The sequence below is a fragment of the Hippocampus comes genome, unplaced genomic scaffold, assembly GCF_001891065.2.
Source record: "Hippocampus comes isolate QL1 unplaced genomic scaffold, H_comes_QL1_v1.1 scaffold132, whole genome shotgun sequence".
Classification (NCBI taxonomy): Eukaryota; Metazoa; Chordata; class Actinopteri; order Syngnathiformes; family Syngnathidae; genus Hippocampus; species Hippocampus comes.
This window is the reverse complement of record NW_017805467.1, coordinates 4474397-4492797: the sequence shown is the minus strand read 5'-3', so window position 1 is coordinate 4492797 and position 18401 is coordinate 4474397. Positions and strand designations below refer to the sequence as shown.

The window sequence follows — 18401 nt, the reverse complement described above, 5'->3', positions numbered from 1 at the left end:
CACCACAGTAAAGGTCAGTGCTATCTCTACGTAATCACCTGGAGCAGAAAGGGTTGCCCTCATTTAACGTGATTGCCATTTGGAGGTGATATTCCCTCAAAGAATGGCAAAAGTGGCCAGAAAGCGGAAACGGTGGGTGGTCATGTAAACATGTATGTGTGTGACTGGGATGGGCCAAGAAGCAGTCAGTGGGCGGCGCGCGGATACTCCACTTCCTGCAACAGAAAGATGGATGTGTATATAGTGAGGAGAGTAGAGTCGCATCCAGAAGAGAGGAGATCCACGCACAAAAAAGATCTCATTCAGAGCATCAGCGGTCGGTTTAAGAGACAAAAGCCAATTTAGGCATCCAGGATGCGTGCTCTTGTGGTCTTCCCTCTGCTGCTTTGTGCCATCGCCTGTGTGAGCCCAGCAAGAGCGGAGGTCAAAGCGGTGAAACTGTGCGGCCGAGAGTTCCTGAGAGCTGTCGTGTACACCTGCGGAGGATCCCGCTGGAGGAGGTTCCAAGCTGAGTCAGACATGGATGGTGAGACAATTGTATAGTTATCTGTTTGCCCTGTACTAAAATGTACAGCTTTTTTTCTACTTCTCCTTTGATAAATCTGTAATTAGTAATTTAGTCAATGCTACGTTCCTTTTCATTGTATGTTTTTGCTGACAGACTCATTTTCATTTGTATTTGCAGTATTTCACATTTGCCAAATTCAAGGCCAGATCTAACCTGCCACACGCATGTTTGTAGGCCAAGAAAAAGCAAATAAAGCTTGTTGATTCATGTTTCTTGTTAGTGACTTTTTTTTTTCATTTTGTCAGAAAAACTGGCTGAAAATAGCTAACTTTCTTCACTTTTTACAGATATTACAAGCACCAAATCTCTTAACATAAATTGAACGCTAACATTTTTGTCACCATTTTCCATGACTTTGTAAATCTCTCCCTCTCCGTTTGAATGGACACTGTCACAATGTTGCAGAAGTGCAGTGAATCCCCATGAAGAGCACTGAGAATATTTTGCCCTTCTCATTTGATTTAAGTGTAATAGTAAGTTAACCAAAAGATTACAATCAGCTCCCACTATAATGTCGTGCACTGCTACACCCTTTCAAATAGCAAAGCAAAACAAAACAAGGTTCAGCCAATGGGATATTGACTGCATCCTTGCCCCATATTCTACCAATCCAGAATTTTCCATGCACGTGTGGGCAGACCAGGACATAATGTTGACATCATTAAACCACAGGAGCACACATCAAGATTAGAAGCTCTCTCAGTCTGTTACACGTAAGCAAACTCAGTTAGTCTTATCAGCTGTAGTGATCGCTAAGAGGAAAGGGAAACTGCACAAGACAAATTGCATCGCGGAAATCTGCATTGTCATTAGAGTCCTTTTTAATTTAATGGGATCATCAACCTCAATTGAACAACAAGATGGAACCACTCCATCAGTGACATATATGCAATTTTTAAAAATATTTTATATATATATAATTTTTTTATTATTTATTTTTTTATTACTGTATATAGAAATGCCATCCACTATTCTATGTATCAAGTGTTTTTGTGATGTCAGACAGATTGTTTGTCCTTTATTGTGTGTTGCTGGTGCAGGTCTATCCACAGGGGAGGAGAACAGTTTGGACAGTTTGTCAAGCATCAGGAACCACCCAGGCTCAGACTTGACCAGACGGGATATGAACAACATCCTGACGACAGTGTGCTGCCAGGTTGGCTGCAGGAAGAGCGACCTCACCTTCCTCTGCTGAAGACGGCCATGCATGGCATCATCGTTTCTTCTCCAAGTGACCAAAAAGTAATCAGTCTTGCCTTAATTGAAATAAAATCCAAATGTAAATCACAATGCTCAGATATATATTTATATTTGTTTTCATTTTTATTTTAACTTGTATGTAAATGTAATAATGCTATTCTTATTGTCGTGTTTTGGTGAACATAATTGTGAACACCTGCAATGGAAAATTGGTGTAGTCACACCAAAATTTTACAGATAAAAAAATACTGATTGAACTTAGGGAAGGTGAAATGTACTGCCAAACCATAAGGATGAGAAATGTCTATTTCGCGGAGTCAAAAGCACTCATTGATATGCAGGTTTATAAACTGCCCAAGTTTATTTTTATTTAAATGGGGGGGGGGGGGACTGTGCTTTCATTTCACTGTTGTGTCAAATAAATGTTCTTGCATAAGAATTACATTCTTTGATAAGTTGAGCTGAATAAACATTTGTAAAAAAAACACATTTTAAAAAAATTTAGTAAACAGCAAACGTGATGAGATGCCATTCACGGAAAATTCTCGTCATCATTTGCACTGACAAATAAAGATTTGCTACGATGACCTTTGCCATGGACAGCACAGTGATCCGAACAGTCAGTACGTCCGCCTCACGGTACTGCGGTTCTGGATTCAAATCTGAGGTCTGGCTTTCCTCTATGGATTATGCATGTTGTTGCCCTTAAGTGTTGCATATTGTACTGGCACTAAAAAAGTGCCATGGTACCACCCCAGCATAAACAATTAGTATTGACGTGCTCTCCAATTCAGTGTCTATCAGTAAGAGGTGAATAATAAAATAACGAGACAAGAAATATCCCATTTGGATTCTGGTCAACCTGGATGGGGATTTTTCAATTGGTTAATTCTGAACAGAGCCATATCACATTTCCAAGAAAGTGTTACACACATGCTCAAGCATTTCTGTTCTTTTAACTAGATTTTTTTTCCCCCATTTGAGCTGTACTCTTGATAGGTCACTGGAATGGTGGAACGTTTTGAAATAATTTCTTGTTCTCATTTTTATTTCACAAAAAACTCAATTTTGAACAGGGTGTGTCGACTTTATATTCACTGTGATTGGACCTCTACCTTAAGCCTAAAGTCACTTGGGATGGCTCCAGGTCACCCGCGACTCTTATGAGGACAAGCAGTAAAGAAAATGGATGGATGGATGAACCTTTGCCTTTACTGGATCTTTCATTTATGGTTCTGACATTGAACAGTAATCCCTGAAAATTTAAAATTTGTCATAATTATAACAGCAACAGAATACTAATCCAGCATTTAAAGGAACATGTACTGATTTGACTCTAGACCTCAAATGCCTCAAGGGCAGGGGTGCCCAAACTTTTTGGACCGAAGATCGACTTTTCGATCAACCAACCTCTTGCGATCGACCCGTTACCGCGCACACACGTACACGCACGCGATGATCCAACAGCCTGACACGGAGGCATGTGTGGCACTTTGGCAACCTGTTAACTATCGTAGCTCAGATATACCGATACCGTTTTAAAGTGCTTCCCTCGGCCCTCGAGATTCCTATTTTTTGCCCGTGCCCTCTGTGAATTGTACACGAAACAAACTCTGAATGAGAATAATGATAACGATAAAAGATATAGCGCAACAGCTCTGATCACAAGCTGCAATTGCAGACTGCTAAGCGCTAACAACTTCGCGTGACGCAGGTCACTCGCCACCGTAGGTTAAAGATTTACCTGCTTTATTTTATTTCATTTTTGTAATACTTTTTGTAAAAATGAGACTGATAGGATGGTTAGGGTGCAGTGTACATTAACACAAAAAAATATATTACTAACATACACAAAGACACACAAATGGTTGTTTGTTTTTTTCCTCCTCTAAACCCCTCGTGATCGACTTGGGACCAGTCCGCGATCTACCGGTCGATCGCGATCGACGTAATGGGCACCCCTGCTCAAGGGTATATAAATCTGAGCTATCAAGAAGAGGGCAACCAATGCAAAGTGACATGCACGAATAAAGACTGCAACAATAAAATTATCATACACACACACACACACACAATTAAGAAAAACCCTAACCGTTTTGTGGGGTTAAAACTTTTATTGGTTTTGGAAGGAGGCAAACTAAGTTTCCATTTTAGCATTGAGCTTGCACATGGTTTGATGTTAAAGCATTCTTACTCGCAGCACAAAAAAACTGCTCTGGTCAACAGTAATACAGGTGAGTGAGTACACGGCACAAAACATCATTTAAGAATTAGTTGTAGGTAAAGGTGGCCCTGCTTTTTCTGCATGCTCTACAAGCAATTATGAATTAGTACAGGATACATTCACTTACAGATGCACTGAAAAAAATTGGAATATTGGATGAACTTCAAAATAATAATTAAAAAATAAAGTAATCTGTCACACCCAATATTTTAGCATTGACTGATGATTGATTTAGTGTAACATGAAATTTAAAACTTTTAATAAACTAATTTCTTAAGGCAAAGCCAGTTTGAACTCTTCCTTAAACTTTTTAGTTTTTAACTTGAAAGCCGTGGATTTGTACACACAACCTATGAAGAGGTGCTAACTCGTCAGCCACTTTGTACCCATTGCAGTAAATACATAAAGTTAAATTTTAATAAGAATGCTGTCAATACATTTGCACGAAATGAATTATTTCTAGTCAAATCATAACTATTAGGCGTGACGGATATCGTTTTTAAATTTTCAAGTTCATCCAATTTTTTTTTTTCCAGTGTGGAAACGAATGTTCCATTTTTTTCTAATAAAAAACTGAGGTGCATGAGAAATGACTGGCAACTTGAATGAACTTGAAACCAATGCATGATGGGACATTGAGCGCCATTGGAAATAACGCGGAGGAGACTTTCCTCTGATTGCCTCAAATATTCACCCAAAAACATCACAACTTTCTGTCAGCTATACGTAAGACAGGAAATGAACGGTATTTAGTTTGTTTGTTCCCACTGGCAATAAAAATCAAAAACCACAACAACAATATAGGGAACATTGATGTCAGGACAATTGCTTTGTTGCTCTAAACCCAGTTTATGATGGTTCTACGACATCTTACAATACCACATTTGGGTGTTTTTAGCACAATATTGACATACAGGACAGTAAGTATCGTGGGCTTCGGCAACACCTTACATACATACACACTTCATGTTCAAAAGGCCTGTCAAAGAGCACTCGGGAAGATAGACATTATCGGCATAGTGCCCCCCCCACCCCAATAAACAATAAAATATTTGTCTCTTTTTAATTAGCATTAAAAATATTCCCCTTCTTCTCATTCACAGATGCTTGAAGGACAGAGTACACACGCACACACGCACGCACGCACACACACGCACACATATATATTTATATATATATATGTACAAAGCATTTTGGTCAACTTCACCTCCATCTACAACCTCACGCACACACACGCACACATATATATTTATATATATGTACAAAGCATTTTGGTCAACTTCCCCTCCATCTACAACCTTATCATGTCATCTCACAGAGACCATTACAATAATGTAAAATAAAGCTATGGATCCAAGCAGGGCATGAGGACCAGGCTGGTGCCTGAAACGCAATTGGGGAAGCCACATTTGAAGAGAGAAGTAAAGTAGCAAAGCACAGCAAAAGCTGTAGCGTGAACAAGGGTCAAGCAACAGGAAAAGTGAGAATGCAGATGAATGAAATTACCCCAGTAAGTCGTCTACCTCAGCCTGAATTGAACCAGTGTCATCATAACAATATCAAATTGGAGTTGATTACTGATGGGCCAGCTGGTACGGACTTAACGGATGCCAAGCATCCATCATCCTCATCTAACCTTCAGTATGAACATGAAGTTGCATTTCGATGTGACCCTATCACATGATCATTTTAAGTCTACGTTAACGCTGATTTCACAAAGCAAAAAAACAGCATCCTGGATGATATTTAAGCGTTTTAAGTTACTTGGCCCCACCCACCCATATATACATATACATATATACTGTAGCTCAAAACTTCTGTTGCACTTGAATTAAAAAATTAGGTCTGAAACAAATTAAAAAATTATACGTTATACTGTACACGTTACTCAACTACACAGATAACAAAAAGAAATATTGAAATATTTATACCTTTCAGCGGACTGAATTAGGTGATACCGTTCAAAATCTAATCATATACAGAATCACATTTTCTACAACAAATCGTGTTAAGAATGGAAAAAAAAAGATGCTGTCATGTAATCTAGAGTGAACATTGCTGTCCTGGGAACAACAGAAGACTAAATGACCATACAAGGAAAACATCAAACGCCCTTTAAGATAGATTTTCAATGACACTTTTAACACTTAATTCGGAAGGGGAAACACTTTTCTCTTTTTTTTTTTAAATGTCATGACCAGCAGATTAGTTTCTCATTGCAGCTGCCGACCAGCCGCAACATCTCTACGATCGCAAAGAAAGAGAAGAGCAGTTGGACCCACTGCTCAGTGCATTTTGAATACATCGATGCGGTCCAGATTACTCGGACTCTGTTTGAACCAGTGGATGAGTCATTGATATCGGTGGTGCTCTGATTGATCGGCTGATTTCTGTGGATGACTGGGTGATTGGCATGTCAATCAAGAACTTTCAATGCCGATCACAAAAAAACCCTAAAAACGACCACCCACAGCTCGGACTTTGCAGTCTGCAGCCAAGTACAGACCAGCCTGTGTGCAGTGTAGCATTTTCTCCCCCCTTCTTAACACGGCACGATACAGACTAAACCAGGAACTGAATTTGTTTGAATAATGACCTGCTTTTGTATAATAAAGGGATGCAAACTTGGATATAATGTTATTTATTTAAAAAGAATTCATCAATTAATCGAAAAAATAACAAAGATAAATCAAATATTAAAATAATCGCGAGTGAAGTGCTCTAAAATGAGCATCGGAATCAGCGCATCACTCTCATTGTCGATCAGCATGATAAATTCCTCATCAAAAATTGACAATATCCATTTAGCTTAAGCTTGTACATGGTTTGTGTGGACAAATGTCCCACATTGGAAAGTATTTTGTCGTACCAATAAATTATCACATTGTTCTGTGTAAATAAATGACTGAACATCGTCCTTGAGGTGAGTTAGGACCATTCAGATTTTTTGGATAAGACTCCAGTTAAGAATTTTTACTGTAATGTCATCCAGAGTAGAGCTTGGCTGGTCAGGCAGCTGCAGTGAAAAGTCACCGCACTTTGACCAGAGGCACAGACACCTCAAAGAAGGAAAGAGTCCAGGTGCGTAACACCAGCAGTAAATAAATAACACCATTATTACAAATGCCATTATCAAATTACCAAATTCCATGTTGCTAGACGAACATTTCACAATACTGCTGGGTAGGCTGTTGTCCTGGGCGGGTGATTGAAGAACGTGGGTCTGTCCTCTGTGTCATCCTCCATCCGCTGGAGTTAATATGTTCATCAGTGCAAATTTTGAGTTAGTTGTCCGCCAGATACTTTCCTAAAGGACAAAATGCTTTGGTTAACTCTGTGTATTAAAAAACAAAAAACAAAAAAACCTACACCTTGATCTTTTACCTTTCCCAATACACATGTTGCAATATTCTTTCTATACTGCAAGCCAAAAAAAAAGTCCCTCATTACTGGACCTGCTCTTGAGCAAGGGTGCAATGCCCCCAAATGGTTTTTGCTGCCCCATCACTATTATTCCCCAAGCAGTGGGAAGTGGTCATCTGTGCGGTGAAGGGTGCCACTGAATGAAAATCAAAATTTCTTTCAGGGATTTTATCAGACCTTTGGGTGTTTGATCATGGACAGAGCAGTTTTAACAAAATCGTAAAGGCTCCACTTATACAAAAGGTTCTTTACACTTGACTCTTCTCAAACAATATCAATATAATATAATTCACTGCAGTTTGGGATCAAATACGAGCCACGTAACCTTCTTTCATAATTGAAACCAAGCAGCATGTACACAACAAGAACAATCATGACCATCGACTGATTAATAGGGGGAAAAAAATTTGACAATATCAAACCCACCAGCAGCGAACCTCTTCTTGACGAGTGAGAAGCGATACCCAGGCCCAGCCAGTTCAATATCACAACCTGACAATGTGCTGCCCTCACTGGTGAACTGCACAGCTAGTGGAGCTGGTTTACTTGGGCCTTCTGTTAGCTGGAAGCGGGCTAACAAAGATCCCACACCTACAGAAAAAAAAAAAAAAAACGCAGAACAACAGCTGGTGGTCACACACGATGGAAAATTGAAAATGCGGAGGTGACTTCAGATTTTTCACGATGAGCTGACTGCATCTCAGGCCATTTGGAAATAATCAGCACACGCAAGCAAAATTGTAACTGACAAAATAGGAAAGCGTAAAAATGACAGAAGGAAATACTGTGCTTCAACCCAGTATGTCTTTGGCACCCTGATGTATTTCAGCGGGCCAGTTGAGGACCTCTGTGTGTTTTTCTTTTAGCAGCACCCGGCACATACTAAAAATAACATTTGACACAACCAAAGTCATTACTTAAAAAAGGATGCAAAAAAAAAGAAAGTGACGCTTATGACAAACTACTACAACTACCACTACTACACTACTACAAATAATACATTGGATTTAGATAGACCTCTTCTTGATATTTAAACATGCATAACTGAACAATTATTTACAACAAAAAATTGAAAGATTCTCTTTATAATGCCTTAATGAGTCAAACTAATTTGGTTACAGAAGAAAGAGAGGCGGGCATCGTCAGGCTGGTGCATCCGTCAGTCAACTTCAATCAGTCTTTCAGTTCCAGCCTAGTCCGCCCGAGTTGTCAACGAGAACCAAATGGCCTTGAGAATTGACTGATTGGTACAATGTCACACGCAGGTGCCGCACACCTGACACACAGCCAAATACTGGGGAGAAAAAAAAAAGGGTCGAATCCCTTTCAGTCCCACACACCTCAATGAAAGATGTCCCAGATTGTTTTTATTTCACCGATCACCAGGCTGTGCGTGTGTGTGTGTGTGTGTGTGTGTGTGTCTGTGCGGTGAAGGGTGCCACTGAATGAAAATCAAAATTTCTTTCAGGGATTTTATCAGACCTTTGGGTGTTTGATCATGGACAGAGCAGTTTTAACAAAATCGTAAAGGCTCCACTTATACAAAAGGTTCTTTACACTTGACTCTTCTCAAACAATATCAATATAATATAATTCACTGCAGTTTGGGATCAAATACGAGCCACGTAACCTTCTTTCATAATTGAAACCAAGCAGCATGTACACAACAAGAACAATCATGACCATCGACTGATTAATAGGGGGAAAAAAATTTGACAATATCAAACCCACCAGCAGCGAACCTCTTCTTGACGAGTGAGAAGCGATACCCAGGCCCAGCCAGTTCAATATCACAACCTGACAATGTGCTGCCCTCACTGGTGAACTGCACAGCTAGTGGAGCTGGTTTACTTGGGCCTTCTGTTAGCTGGAAGCGGGCTAACAAAGATCCCACACCTACAGAAAAAAAAAAAAAAAACGCAGAACAACAGCTGGTGGTCACACACGATGGAAAATTGAAAATGCGGAGGTGACTTCAGATTTTTCACGATGAGCTGACTGCATCTCAGGCCATTTGGAAATAATCAGCACACGCAAGCAAAATTGTAACTGACAAAATAGGAAAGCGTAAAAATGACAGAAGGAAATACTGTGCTTCAACCCAGTATGTCTTTGGCACCCTGATGTATTTCAGCGGGCCAGTTGAGGACCTCTGTGTGTTTTTCTTTTAGCAGCACCCGGCACATACTAAAAATAACATTTGACACAACCAAAGTCATTACTTAAAAAAGGATGCAAAAAAAAAGAAAGTGACGCTTATGACAAACTACTACAACTACCACTACTACACTACTACAAATAATACATTGGATTTAGATAGACCTCTTCTTGATATTTAAACATGCATAACTGAACAATTATTTACAACAAAAAATTGAAAGATTCTCTTTATAATGCCTTAATGAGTCAAACTAATTTGGTTACAGAAGAAAGAGAGGCGGGCATCGTCAGGCTGGTGCATCCGTCAGTCAACTTCAATCAGTCTTTCAGTTCCAGCCTAGTCCGCCCGAGTTGTCAACGAGAACCAAATGGCCTTGAGAATTGACTGATTGGTACAATGTCACACGCAGGTGCCGCACACCTGACACACAGCCAAATACTGGGGAGAAAAAAAAAAGGGTCGAATCCCTTTCAGTCCCACACACCTCAATGAAAGATGTCCCAGATTGTTTTTATTTCACCGATCACCAGGCTGTGCGTGTGTGTGTGTGTGTGTGTGTGTGTGTGTGTGTGTGTGTGTGTCTGTTGTTTTAATTCTTTTCTTTTTTTTCCTTGAAGACTGGCGTGTCGGCTTGTGCGGCACCTGCGTGAGACATGGAAAGTATGTTGTATGCCGACTGGCTGTCAATGACGAGGGAGGGACTGGGCCCACGTAAAAGAATGCCCACCTGCGTAACAAAGTGTTAGTTGCCTCACTTCCTGCTCGGTGTCTTTAAGAAACAATGAATCAAGTGAACATTCCTTTAAAGAGTGCCGAATGACTGCGGGTTACTTCTGTTTTGCGTATGACTGTGGAGATGTGGTAATGGCACAGGTTTGTCTTAGCAACTGGCATGGTCTCTTTTTTTTTTTTTTTTTTGGATTACAGGGCCGAAGAGGACCCCAAAACAAATGAGTTGCCTTATGCAACAGAGCCTACAAAAGAAGCAAAAGAAGGAAGGACAATATCTGAGGTCCTATCGTGTTTTTTTGCTCGCATCTTCAGTGTTTGCAGGTTATGTGGACAGCAAATGTTTTTTTCTGTGTTTTTATATAGCACAATACTGTTGAGTGCGATTTGTCATCTTAAAAACATTCTTTTTTGGGATTTTATAAGGGGGCTGGAAGCTATTCATTGCTTTCCCCTTCATTTCAAAAGGGAAAGATGATTTGAAATGAGTGTTCTGAGATACAAGCGTGGTCAAGGAATGAATTAAGTTCATATCTCAAGGCACGACTGTTTATATAAAAACAATTTCCTACATACATCTTGACTCACATCGACGGGTAGGTGTTCGCATGTTTAATAAGGGGGAAGAATATCAAAGTGGCCCTTGCAGCCTTGGCTTTTCTGCATACGGTCTTTGGTGAAAAATGTTGAGGCATCCGTGGTGTATTGTGTTTGTGTAGCTGATTACGAGATGACTTTTTGTATTATATCAATGTATGTTTTAGCTTCAGGAGACACCAACGTATGAATTGCATCATCGGCTAGCACATTGCTTTTAATAAAGAGTGTTTCAAAAGAAGCAGATTCATGTCAATCAATATATCAAAACTTCGGACATCGATCAAGAATACATGAACAGACAGACCTCCGTTTTCAGATTTTTGTGAGATATCTGGAATCTTCCAGAGGATCCTGTGCTGCTCCGCGTTCCTGTTAGGACAACGTGGTATTAGTCCAGTCGATCAGAGCCAGAGGATTTTTTTGCATGTTCATGGTCTATCAGTCTGTTTGTTTATTTGTTTGGTGCCGCACTGGGTTCAAGGCAGTAACAAATAAAGCAATAATGTATTTACCATGCAGCTGGAGGTAACACAGCTTGTAGTTTGGAAACCCCTCCGTCCACTGGGACTAGAAACTGCACATTGTTAAGCGCCATTGGTGTTGACATAGCCTCGCCGTTATATTTGTAGTCTATCCTCAGGTCTGTGCTGGTGGGTTCACATCGCCAGCTCACGGCCAGATTCATGGGAGCGGACACAGGACCCTGCACTGATACCTGGAAAAGGTACATGAAATGTATACTGGCTCACATTTTTGCTTTTTTTTACTCACAACAAACATTTAACAAACATTGCTTTTCCTGTTGGTTTCGTGTTTGCTGAATTTTGCCAACTCACCTGATACTTCAGCATGTCCACATTATAGTAAGTTGCCTGCGGCTTCTGCTCAGACACTTTCTTTAGATGAGATATCAGGTTTGGCATGTTCACCCAGAAGTCCTTGGCATCAGCCTTGGCTTGCGTGGCGGTGTCGCTAGGGAAGAGGCACACAGGAAAACAAAACACAACCAACTTCTCAAACTTATTTCGGAAACAAACATACTTTGGCTTTGGGCTGAGTTGAACAAACAAGTCAGCAGTGGAGTTACATGCAGAAAATAATCAAGCAACCTATTAGGCTTCACACAATAATATGCAATTCCTGAAAAAGAGAAAACATTTTATGCTGTTACAGTGTGTTACAGGGTGAAAAGAAATAATGTATGCGACATATTTTGAAGTGCACTATGCCTTTGGGGGGGAAAAAAGACTCAAAAATCAATCGCTGGCAGTGTTAAAATAACAAGCATAACAGAGACGTCCTGATTATCAAAGGCAAAATGTGCGATCCATGCTTTTTAATCTACATGCTCAATAAGAAAAGGTATTGGATAAAAAATTGCAAGGTATAACCATAAAAATGAATTAGGTTAATCCTTAGGTTTACGGAGACTCCAACGACATGTCAGGGGATTAATCTTGACTCTGCATTCGGGGAAGAACTTGAATTCGGGAGTGTACAACAGTGTCATTACCAGCAGAGCAGCTGGGGGTTAGGCAGCACATGCTCCAGTCGATTGTAGTTGGTTATGCTGAAGGTTAGCACAGCGGGGGACGGGTTATTGGCAAAGTGCCGTGTGATTCCCGCTGGAAACGACAAAACCATCTCACCTATGATCTTCACCACACATCTGAGGGAGAGAGGAGAGAGGGTTGAATGAAAAACTGCACCCGGACAAAGAATAGAATATAAGGGAATGTCTCATGCACCGCAATAACTAGGTTTGGGAATCCCTGGCACGAGGCTGAGTCGACGCATACAGGTACTGTATATAGTTTCATGGATTGTGATTCACTTAAAAAAAAAAATTAAAAAAAAAAAATATTTTCTGATTTCAACACTTCTTAGTGTGAATTAAAAAAGTATATTTATTAGAAGGTTTTATTATTTTGTAATGCAAAGTATTTATTTGTGTCAGTGCTGAAGACTAGGTCAGTGTCAGCCTAAAGGCAAGTATATTAACGTTGGAAATAAAATAACCTTCATGTCTGACGGAGTCTGATTTTGATTTGATTCTATGTGTTCCTCAACTCTGCTGACAAAATATGCGGCTTTCCTGTGCTTTTCATCAGTTTTAATCAAAGGCTTATTCGAGCATTCCTTGGTGATAAATGTCCCCGCAGGTCAAACAAGAACGTGACACCTGTTGACAGCAGACAGTTGTGTTTGCAGCACGGTATGCATTCGGCGTCTTGATTGACACCGAGGTGCAACTTGCTCTCACTTGTTTGCTATTCATCAGCAGCCTTTCTGATTGACAGGGGGGCTCGGAGAGTTCACGTGATTATCAACTCTCACCTATTCTGCTTCAGTGCAGGGCGAAAGAAATGGCCCAAATCCCATTAGAGGGAGAAAAGGGAGTCTTGTCCTTGTGTTTGGTCTTTATCTCGCCAACCACAGGCCCCTCTGCAACCATTGTCGTTTCCCTGAATAAAGACCAGGCTTATGCAAAATTACCATTATGCTGTTGTATCATCTCAAAATACGAGTCATCATTTTAAAGTGGGCAATATTTCAATAATTCATAAAAAGATTGGCGAAATCAGAGTTGTAGTAGCTTATCAAAAGTACGAGTTTCTTACTTTGGTCCCATTGCATCCTGGGATACCAGAAGCGCCAGGTGGACCATCGTTTCCATTGATTCCCTGTAAAAACAAGCGCAACATCAGCGGTCTTTTCCAATTAAAATAAAACAAAACTAAACTAAAAAAAGGGAATAACAATCTGGTACTTACAGGTAATCCTGGATTTCCTGGGAAACCTGGAAGACCAGGAGGACCCTACAAGTCGACAATCACATCAATATCATTTCTCATTGACATTTTCCTCTATGTAACAATATGGCGAATTTTTTCCCAAGACACTTACCCGGACTCCTTTAATTCCAGGAGCGCCAAACTGTCCTGGATCTCCCTGAATAACAAATAATACATAGAAACAATAAATTCAAAATAATGACACTATCACCATCATTGTGTGATAAAGGCAATTTGACACGTGTTTTTCAGTGGAAATATGTGAGTGTATAAACTGACCTTGGGCCCAATTGGCCCAGGTGGCCCCTCGTGTCCCTGCATTCCTGGGAATCCCATGTTACCTTGAAGACCAGGGAGGCCACGCTCACCCTGAAAGGTTATAATTGTGCACAATTCAATCAATCAATCGATATGTACAGAATATAGCACTTTTCAACATAATGATGCTGTCAAAAATGATTCACTTAAAAAAAAAAATTAAAAAAAAAAAATATATATATATATATATATATATATATATTTTAAGGCTGTATCGTTTCAATCAGATTTGGTTCAGTATGGGAGCTATATAATTAGATACAGCGCAGAAACACTGCGAGTTAAAACAACGCATTCCGTGCCATTGACGGCGACGCATGCCAAATATGTATTGCAACTGGGAGGGTTGGCAGCGAGTGAGCATTTGTATGGCACGTGTACATACATTTTGGGGGGGCAGGTGTTCAAGCCAAAAAAAAAAAAAAAAATTGGCCATTCATCACCAAAATTGTTCATATATTCAGATAATACACTCGTACAGTATATGCATATTTCATTTTTGTTGACACAATCAACATAGTTCATAAAAGGGGGGGGCGGGGGTTCAAATGGCAGCTTTCTGTGGGATACAAAAATGAGACCAAGATTAATCATACAACCTTTTTTTTCCACCAACCTGCACAACTCAATTGAAAAACAGTGAGGGGGAAGTAAAAAAGAAATACTTGCGCAAACATGGTTGCACAAGTTTATAGTCCTTATAAATGGGGTTGTGGCCGTGGAGATCACATTCAAATGCATGTTGAAGGAGCTGCCATCATTTTAAGTGCTTCTGATTAACCCCAAATAAATGAAGTAACCAAAAAGAACCCAATCCTATAAAATGACATTCTTACAGTATTTTCAAACATGTAAAAAGACCACTTCTCCCTGACAATAGCTAAACAGTGACTTCTAAATGACATATGCAGTAAAAAGCTCTCGCTTGACTTACTTGCCGGGGTCGGCCCCTTTGAAGAAGGCATTGACTGTCTCAGTGAATGCAGCAGCCACAGGGAGCGTGTCCTGAGCCCCCATGGTGAGAGGGCTCGGCCCTCTGGAGCAGCCTAACATAACACACAAACACACACACATTCTTTGTAGTAACACACAAATATATTCTTACTTCCATCTAATTTTCTATGGTGTAAATGATGTTTTTCATTAGCTTTTGTGCCAAAATGAAAGTTTATATTACACACACACACACACACACACGTGTGAGTGTGTGTGTGTGTGTGTGTGTGTGTGTATATATATATATATATATATGGCATCTATCTATCTATCTATCTATCTATCTATCTAAATGTGTATGTGCAGGATTTTTTAAAATCAAGTTCAAAAAAAGAAAAGAAAACAAACTTGTGGACAAAATAAGGAACAAAATATTAAAGTGCAAGTTAGGAAAAAACATTAAATCAATCATATGGTGTACACATCATATTAACCAATTTCTCTCTGCTCTTTGACTGTGAATGAAATCATTTTAAACATTTGACCATGTTGACGTTAACAAAGAGGTTGGCATAAAGATGTGCAAGCTTTTTTTTTTTTAATTGAAGTGTTTGAATCAGATTCAAAGACCAATAAGTGCAAAGATGAACCCAAAAAGAGAAAACAGCGAAAGGAAACGGTAGAAGACATTTTAAGTATGATGTACAAGGAATGACGATCCTTTGGAGGGAAAGGAAACAACATGATGATGAGCAATGTCAGGAAGGCAAGATGAGAAAAATGAGACCACCGTGAGCATTAGTTCTGGGCTCTGAAGATGTTAGTTTGGTGCTGGCAGGAATAGAAGATGGAAGGATGGAATGATTTTTTTTCTCATGAACAGGAAAAGTAGAGGAGAAGGGAGCAGAGTAGGGGCAGGCCAGGAACCAAGCTTGCACAAATGAGCCTCAAAGAGTGTGTGTGTGAACACCACAATTAGCTCTGTTGCATATAAAACTTACCTTCAAAGGTTAAATAAAACTTCCCTCTGTCAAACCATACAAGGGATGGCTGGTCATTCTCTGTGTGGGGTCAAAGGGGTCAGGTTGAAGAACAGAAGTGGGGATGGGACATCGGGTGGCAGAGGAGGGGGATGAACAGGAAGGAAGGAATTGAAAGAAGTGGGTGAAAGGGGAAGGAGAGAAGGATAGTAGCGTGAGTCTCACATGGCAGGTCTGTCACATCACTGTGAGGTGAAACAAATTGGCGGGTGTGGGGGAGAGAGGACAACGGCAAACCCAGACACAGTCATGATGGAACACAATGAGACGATATGGAAATGAACAATGTTTTTTGTTTTTTTTTTTTGCTGCAAATCTGCTCGGGTGAGTGCCACCGCTAAAGTACAGTGTGGAAACATCTATACTGCTACATTTTATAATCCCACTGTTATTTCTAATCTGAACCACTTGTATTGATTTTCAAACATCATGTGCTTTTTCCAATAGTTCCCGTCCCGTTCTAAACAGTTGGTCCACTCAAAAGGATGGCGTGCAATGTTCACATACTCCCTGCAGGAGGCAGCCATGAGACCACATTGTGCAGGAAAAGCATTGACTGGCTGGAGCAGAATTTTGGAATCTTGACCAGAAAGCAAGCTACTGTATATGTTGAAAATAATTACTTATTGTGTGATGTGTTTACCAACTAGAGGGTTAACACGCCATTGTTATCAGACATTGTGGCTGATCATGACAGACATCGAGAGCTGGAAAGCAGCACCTCATCAAGATAACAAAATGGCAGGTGTTCAGATTTCAAAGGTCTATATTTTTTCTGGAGTGGCAGGTTGGAAAGAAACGGGGGTCAGGGTTCAGGTGATAGCTGGCAATAATAGCAGTCCAGATTGTTTCATTTTATCATGCTCCAAAAGTGATTCCGAGAGGATGGCATGACTACTAAACAGCTGCTCCCTTCCTAATTTGGTGTAATTCTCCTGCTTCAAACCGCTAATAGCCCAACTGCTCTGACAGTGTGAGTGAGTGAGTGAGTGAGTGAGTGAGTGAGAGCGAGAGAGTTGAGAGCAGCAAAAGCAAAAATACACACACACACACACACACACACACACACACACACACACACACACACGCGCGCGCGCGTGCGCGCGCGCACGCACGCAAAGGTATCCTTGAGTGGCTGCACAACACTCAGCGAGCACAAAATACAATGTGTTTCGGTGGAAAAAAAGAGACAAGAGTTTCCATGGTGAAATGGTGAGACAGCCAATAGTGCACAGTCATAAACCAGAGAGAAAAGTCTCAAAGACAAATGGATAAAGAAGCCACCCAATTTTGGCTGAATGGTATGCACGATTGAAGATCAATGAGCCATGACACAAGTGACAAATGGTACATGTGGGCAAAATCTATTTCAATCGCATGTGACAGTGATGGCAAAAGAATGCAGAATTTGTGAAGAAAAAGGGGATGTGGAAAATCAGAGGCTATCACAAAGACTGCAATTGTGCTGAGAGATCTGTGATGACAACAATAAACCAATAAAGAAAAATGATGTAAATGGTACATTAAAAAAGCAGAAAAGGGGCGTAGTCTTCCTGACACTTTTTAGCAAAACCTCAACAGGTCTCGTCAAATATAAAGGCAATGACAGACGTGGTAGTTTTGTGCAAGTGTATTAAAGGGAATTAAAATGCAAATGAATGAGTTGTGGTTAAAAAAAAACACTGGTTGATATACTGGGCTATCTATACTGCACACAACTCAATTGACTTTGTACCTAAAGAGTTTGTTTCACTTTCAACTTTAATTATGTGAATGCTGAGAGGCAGAGATCCAAATGTTATGTGTTTGCCCAATCCACCTTATTCCTGAGTACTCTCATGTGCAAACGATTATGGGAGCAACTTAAGGGAAGAATTTTGAAGCTGTGATGCTCATTGAATCCAAAATATTAGAGCAAATATTGTGGTTGTGGTTGACACAAGTAGGGATGCTAGCATAAATTATGGCAAAGATCGATTGCAGTTTTATGACATCTAGTGATGTGAAGCTTGTTTACACATTTAGTCGTGGCCATGAGGTTAAAATCAAGTGGGAAGTAGGAGGTTTTACTGTGTAGGTATTGATTATGCCTCAGAGCTTTTGAGATTGCTCATTGCCTAACGTCTGAAGCAATAGGGTTCGGAAAGTAGTTAAGCATATGACTGTACCTTGTCGCTGGCTTCTTTTTTTACATCAACCTCCTACCCCGCAATATTAGCAGGAAGCGGGATTTCAAATGTTTTCTCTTCTAAGCTGCAACAACTGTTGTTCCCACGTTGTTAAAGTCTGCTACGCATATAGACTTCTGCATTTCTCATTTCAGGCAGCCTGCTCCACTCTCTCACGTGCGCAACCACAAATGACTGATAAATATTCAGTATGAAGGCAGACTCGGACAGTTGGATTG

At 40.2% G+C, this 18401-nt stretch overlaps 2 protein-coding genes across 4 annotated transcripts in view; one reads left to right on the top strand and one right to left on the bottom strand.

Annotated features, from left to right (window-relative positions):
- The first annotated feature begins 202 nt into the window (after positions 1-202).
- insl5a (insulin-like 5a) lies at positions 203-1858 on the top strand. The gene is made up of 2 exons (XM_019875166.1): positions 203-526; positions 1609-1858. The coding sequence occupies exons 1-2, from the start codon at positions 355-357 to the stop codon at positions 1761-1763; spliced, it is 327 nt and encodes a 108-aa protein (XP_019730725.1). The 5' UTR covers positions 203-354; the 3' UTR covers positions 1764-1858.
- Positions 1859-3867: 2009 nt separating this feature from the next.
- The window catches only part of sgip1a (SH3GL interacting endocytic adaptor 1a), a 49610-nt gene continuing 35076 nt past the window's right edge, over positions 3868-18401 (bottom strand). For 2 of the 3 annotated variants that reach the window (XM_019875278.1, XM_019875280.1), the window contains 9 exons: positions 15956-16015; positions 14953-15064; positions 12419-12574; positions 11742-11877; positions 11418-11620; positions 11210-11274; positions 9147-9311; positions 5291-7299; positions 3868-5212 (listed from right to left, as the gene is read on the bottom strand). In XM_019875278.1, coding sequence (XP_019730837.1) covers positions 7277-7299; positions 9147-9311; positions 11210-11274; positions 11418-11620; positions 11742-11877; positions 12419-12574; positions 14953-15064; positions 15956-16015 — 920 coding nt within the window. In that variant the 3' untranslated portion in view covers positions 3868-5212; positions 5291-7276. The remainder of the gene's footprint in view (positions 5213-5290; positions 7300-9146; positions 9312-11209; positions 11275-11417; positions 11621-11741; positions 11878-12418; positions 12575-14952; positions 15065-15955; positions 16016-18401) is intronic. The other variant, XM_019875279.1, reaches the window with a different exon arrangement.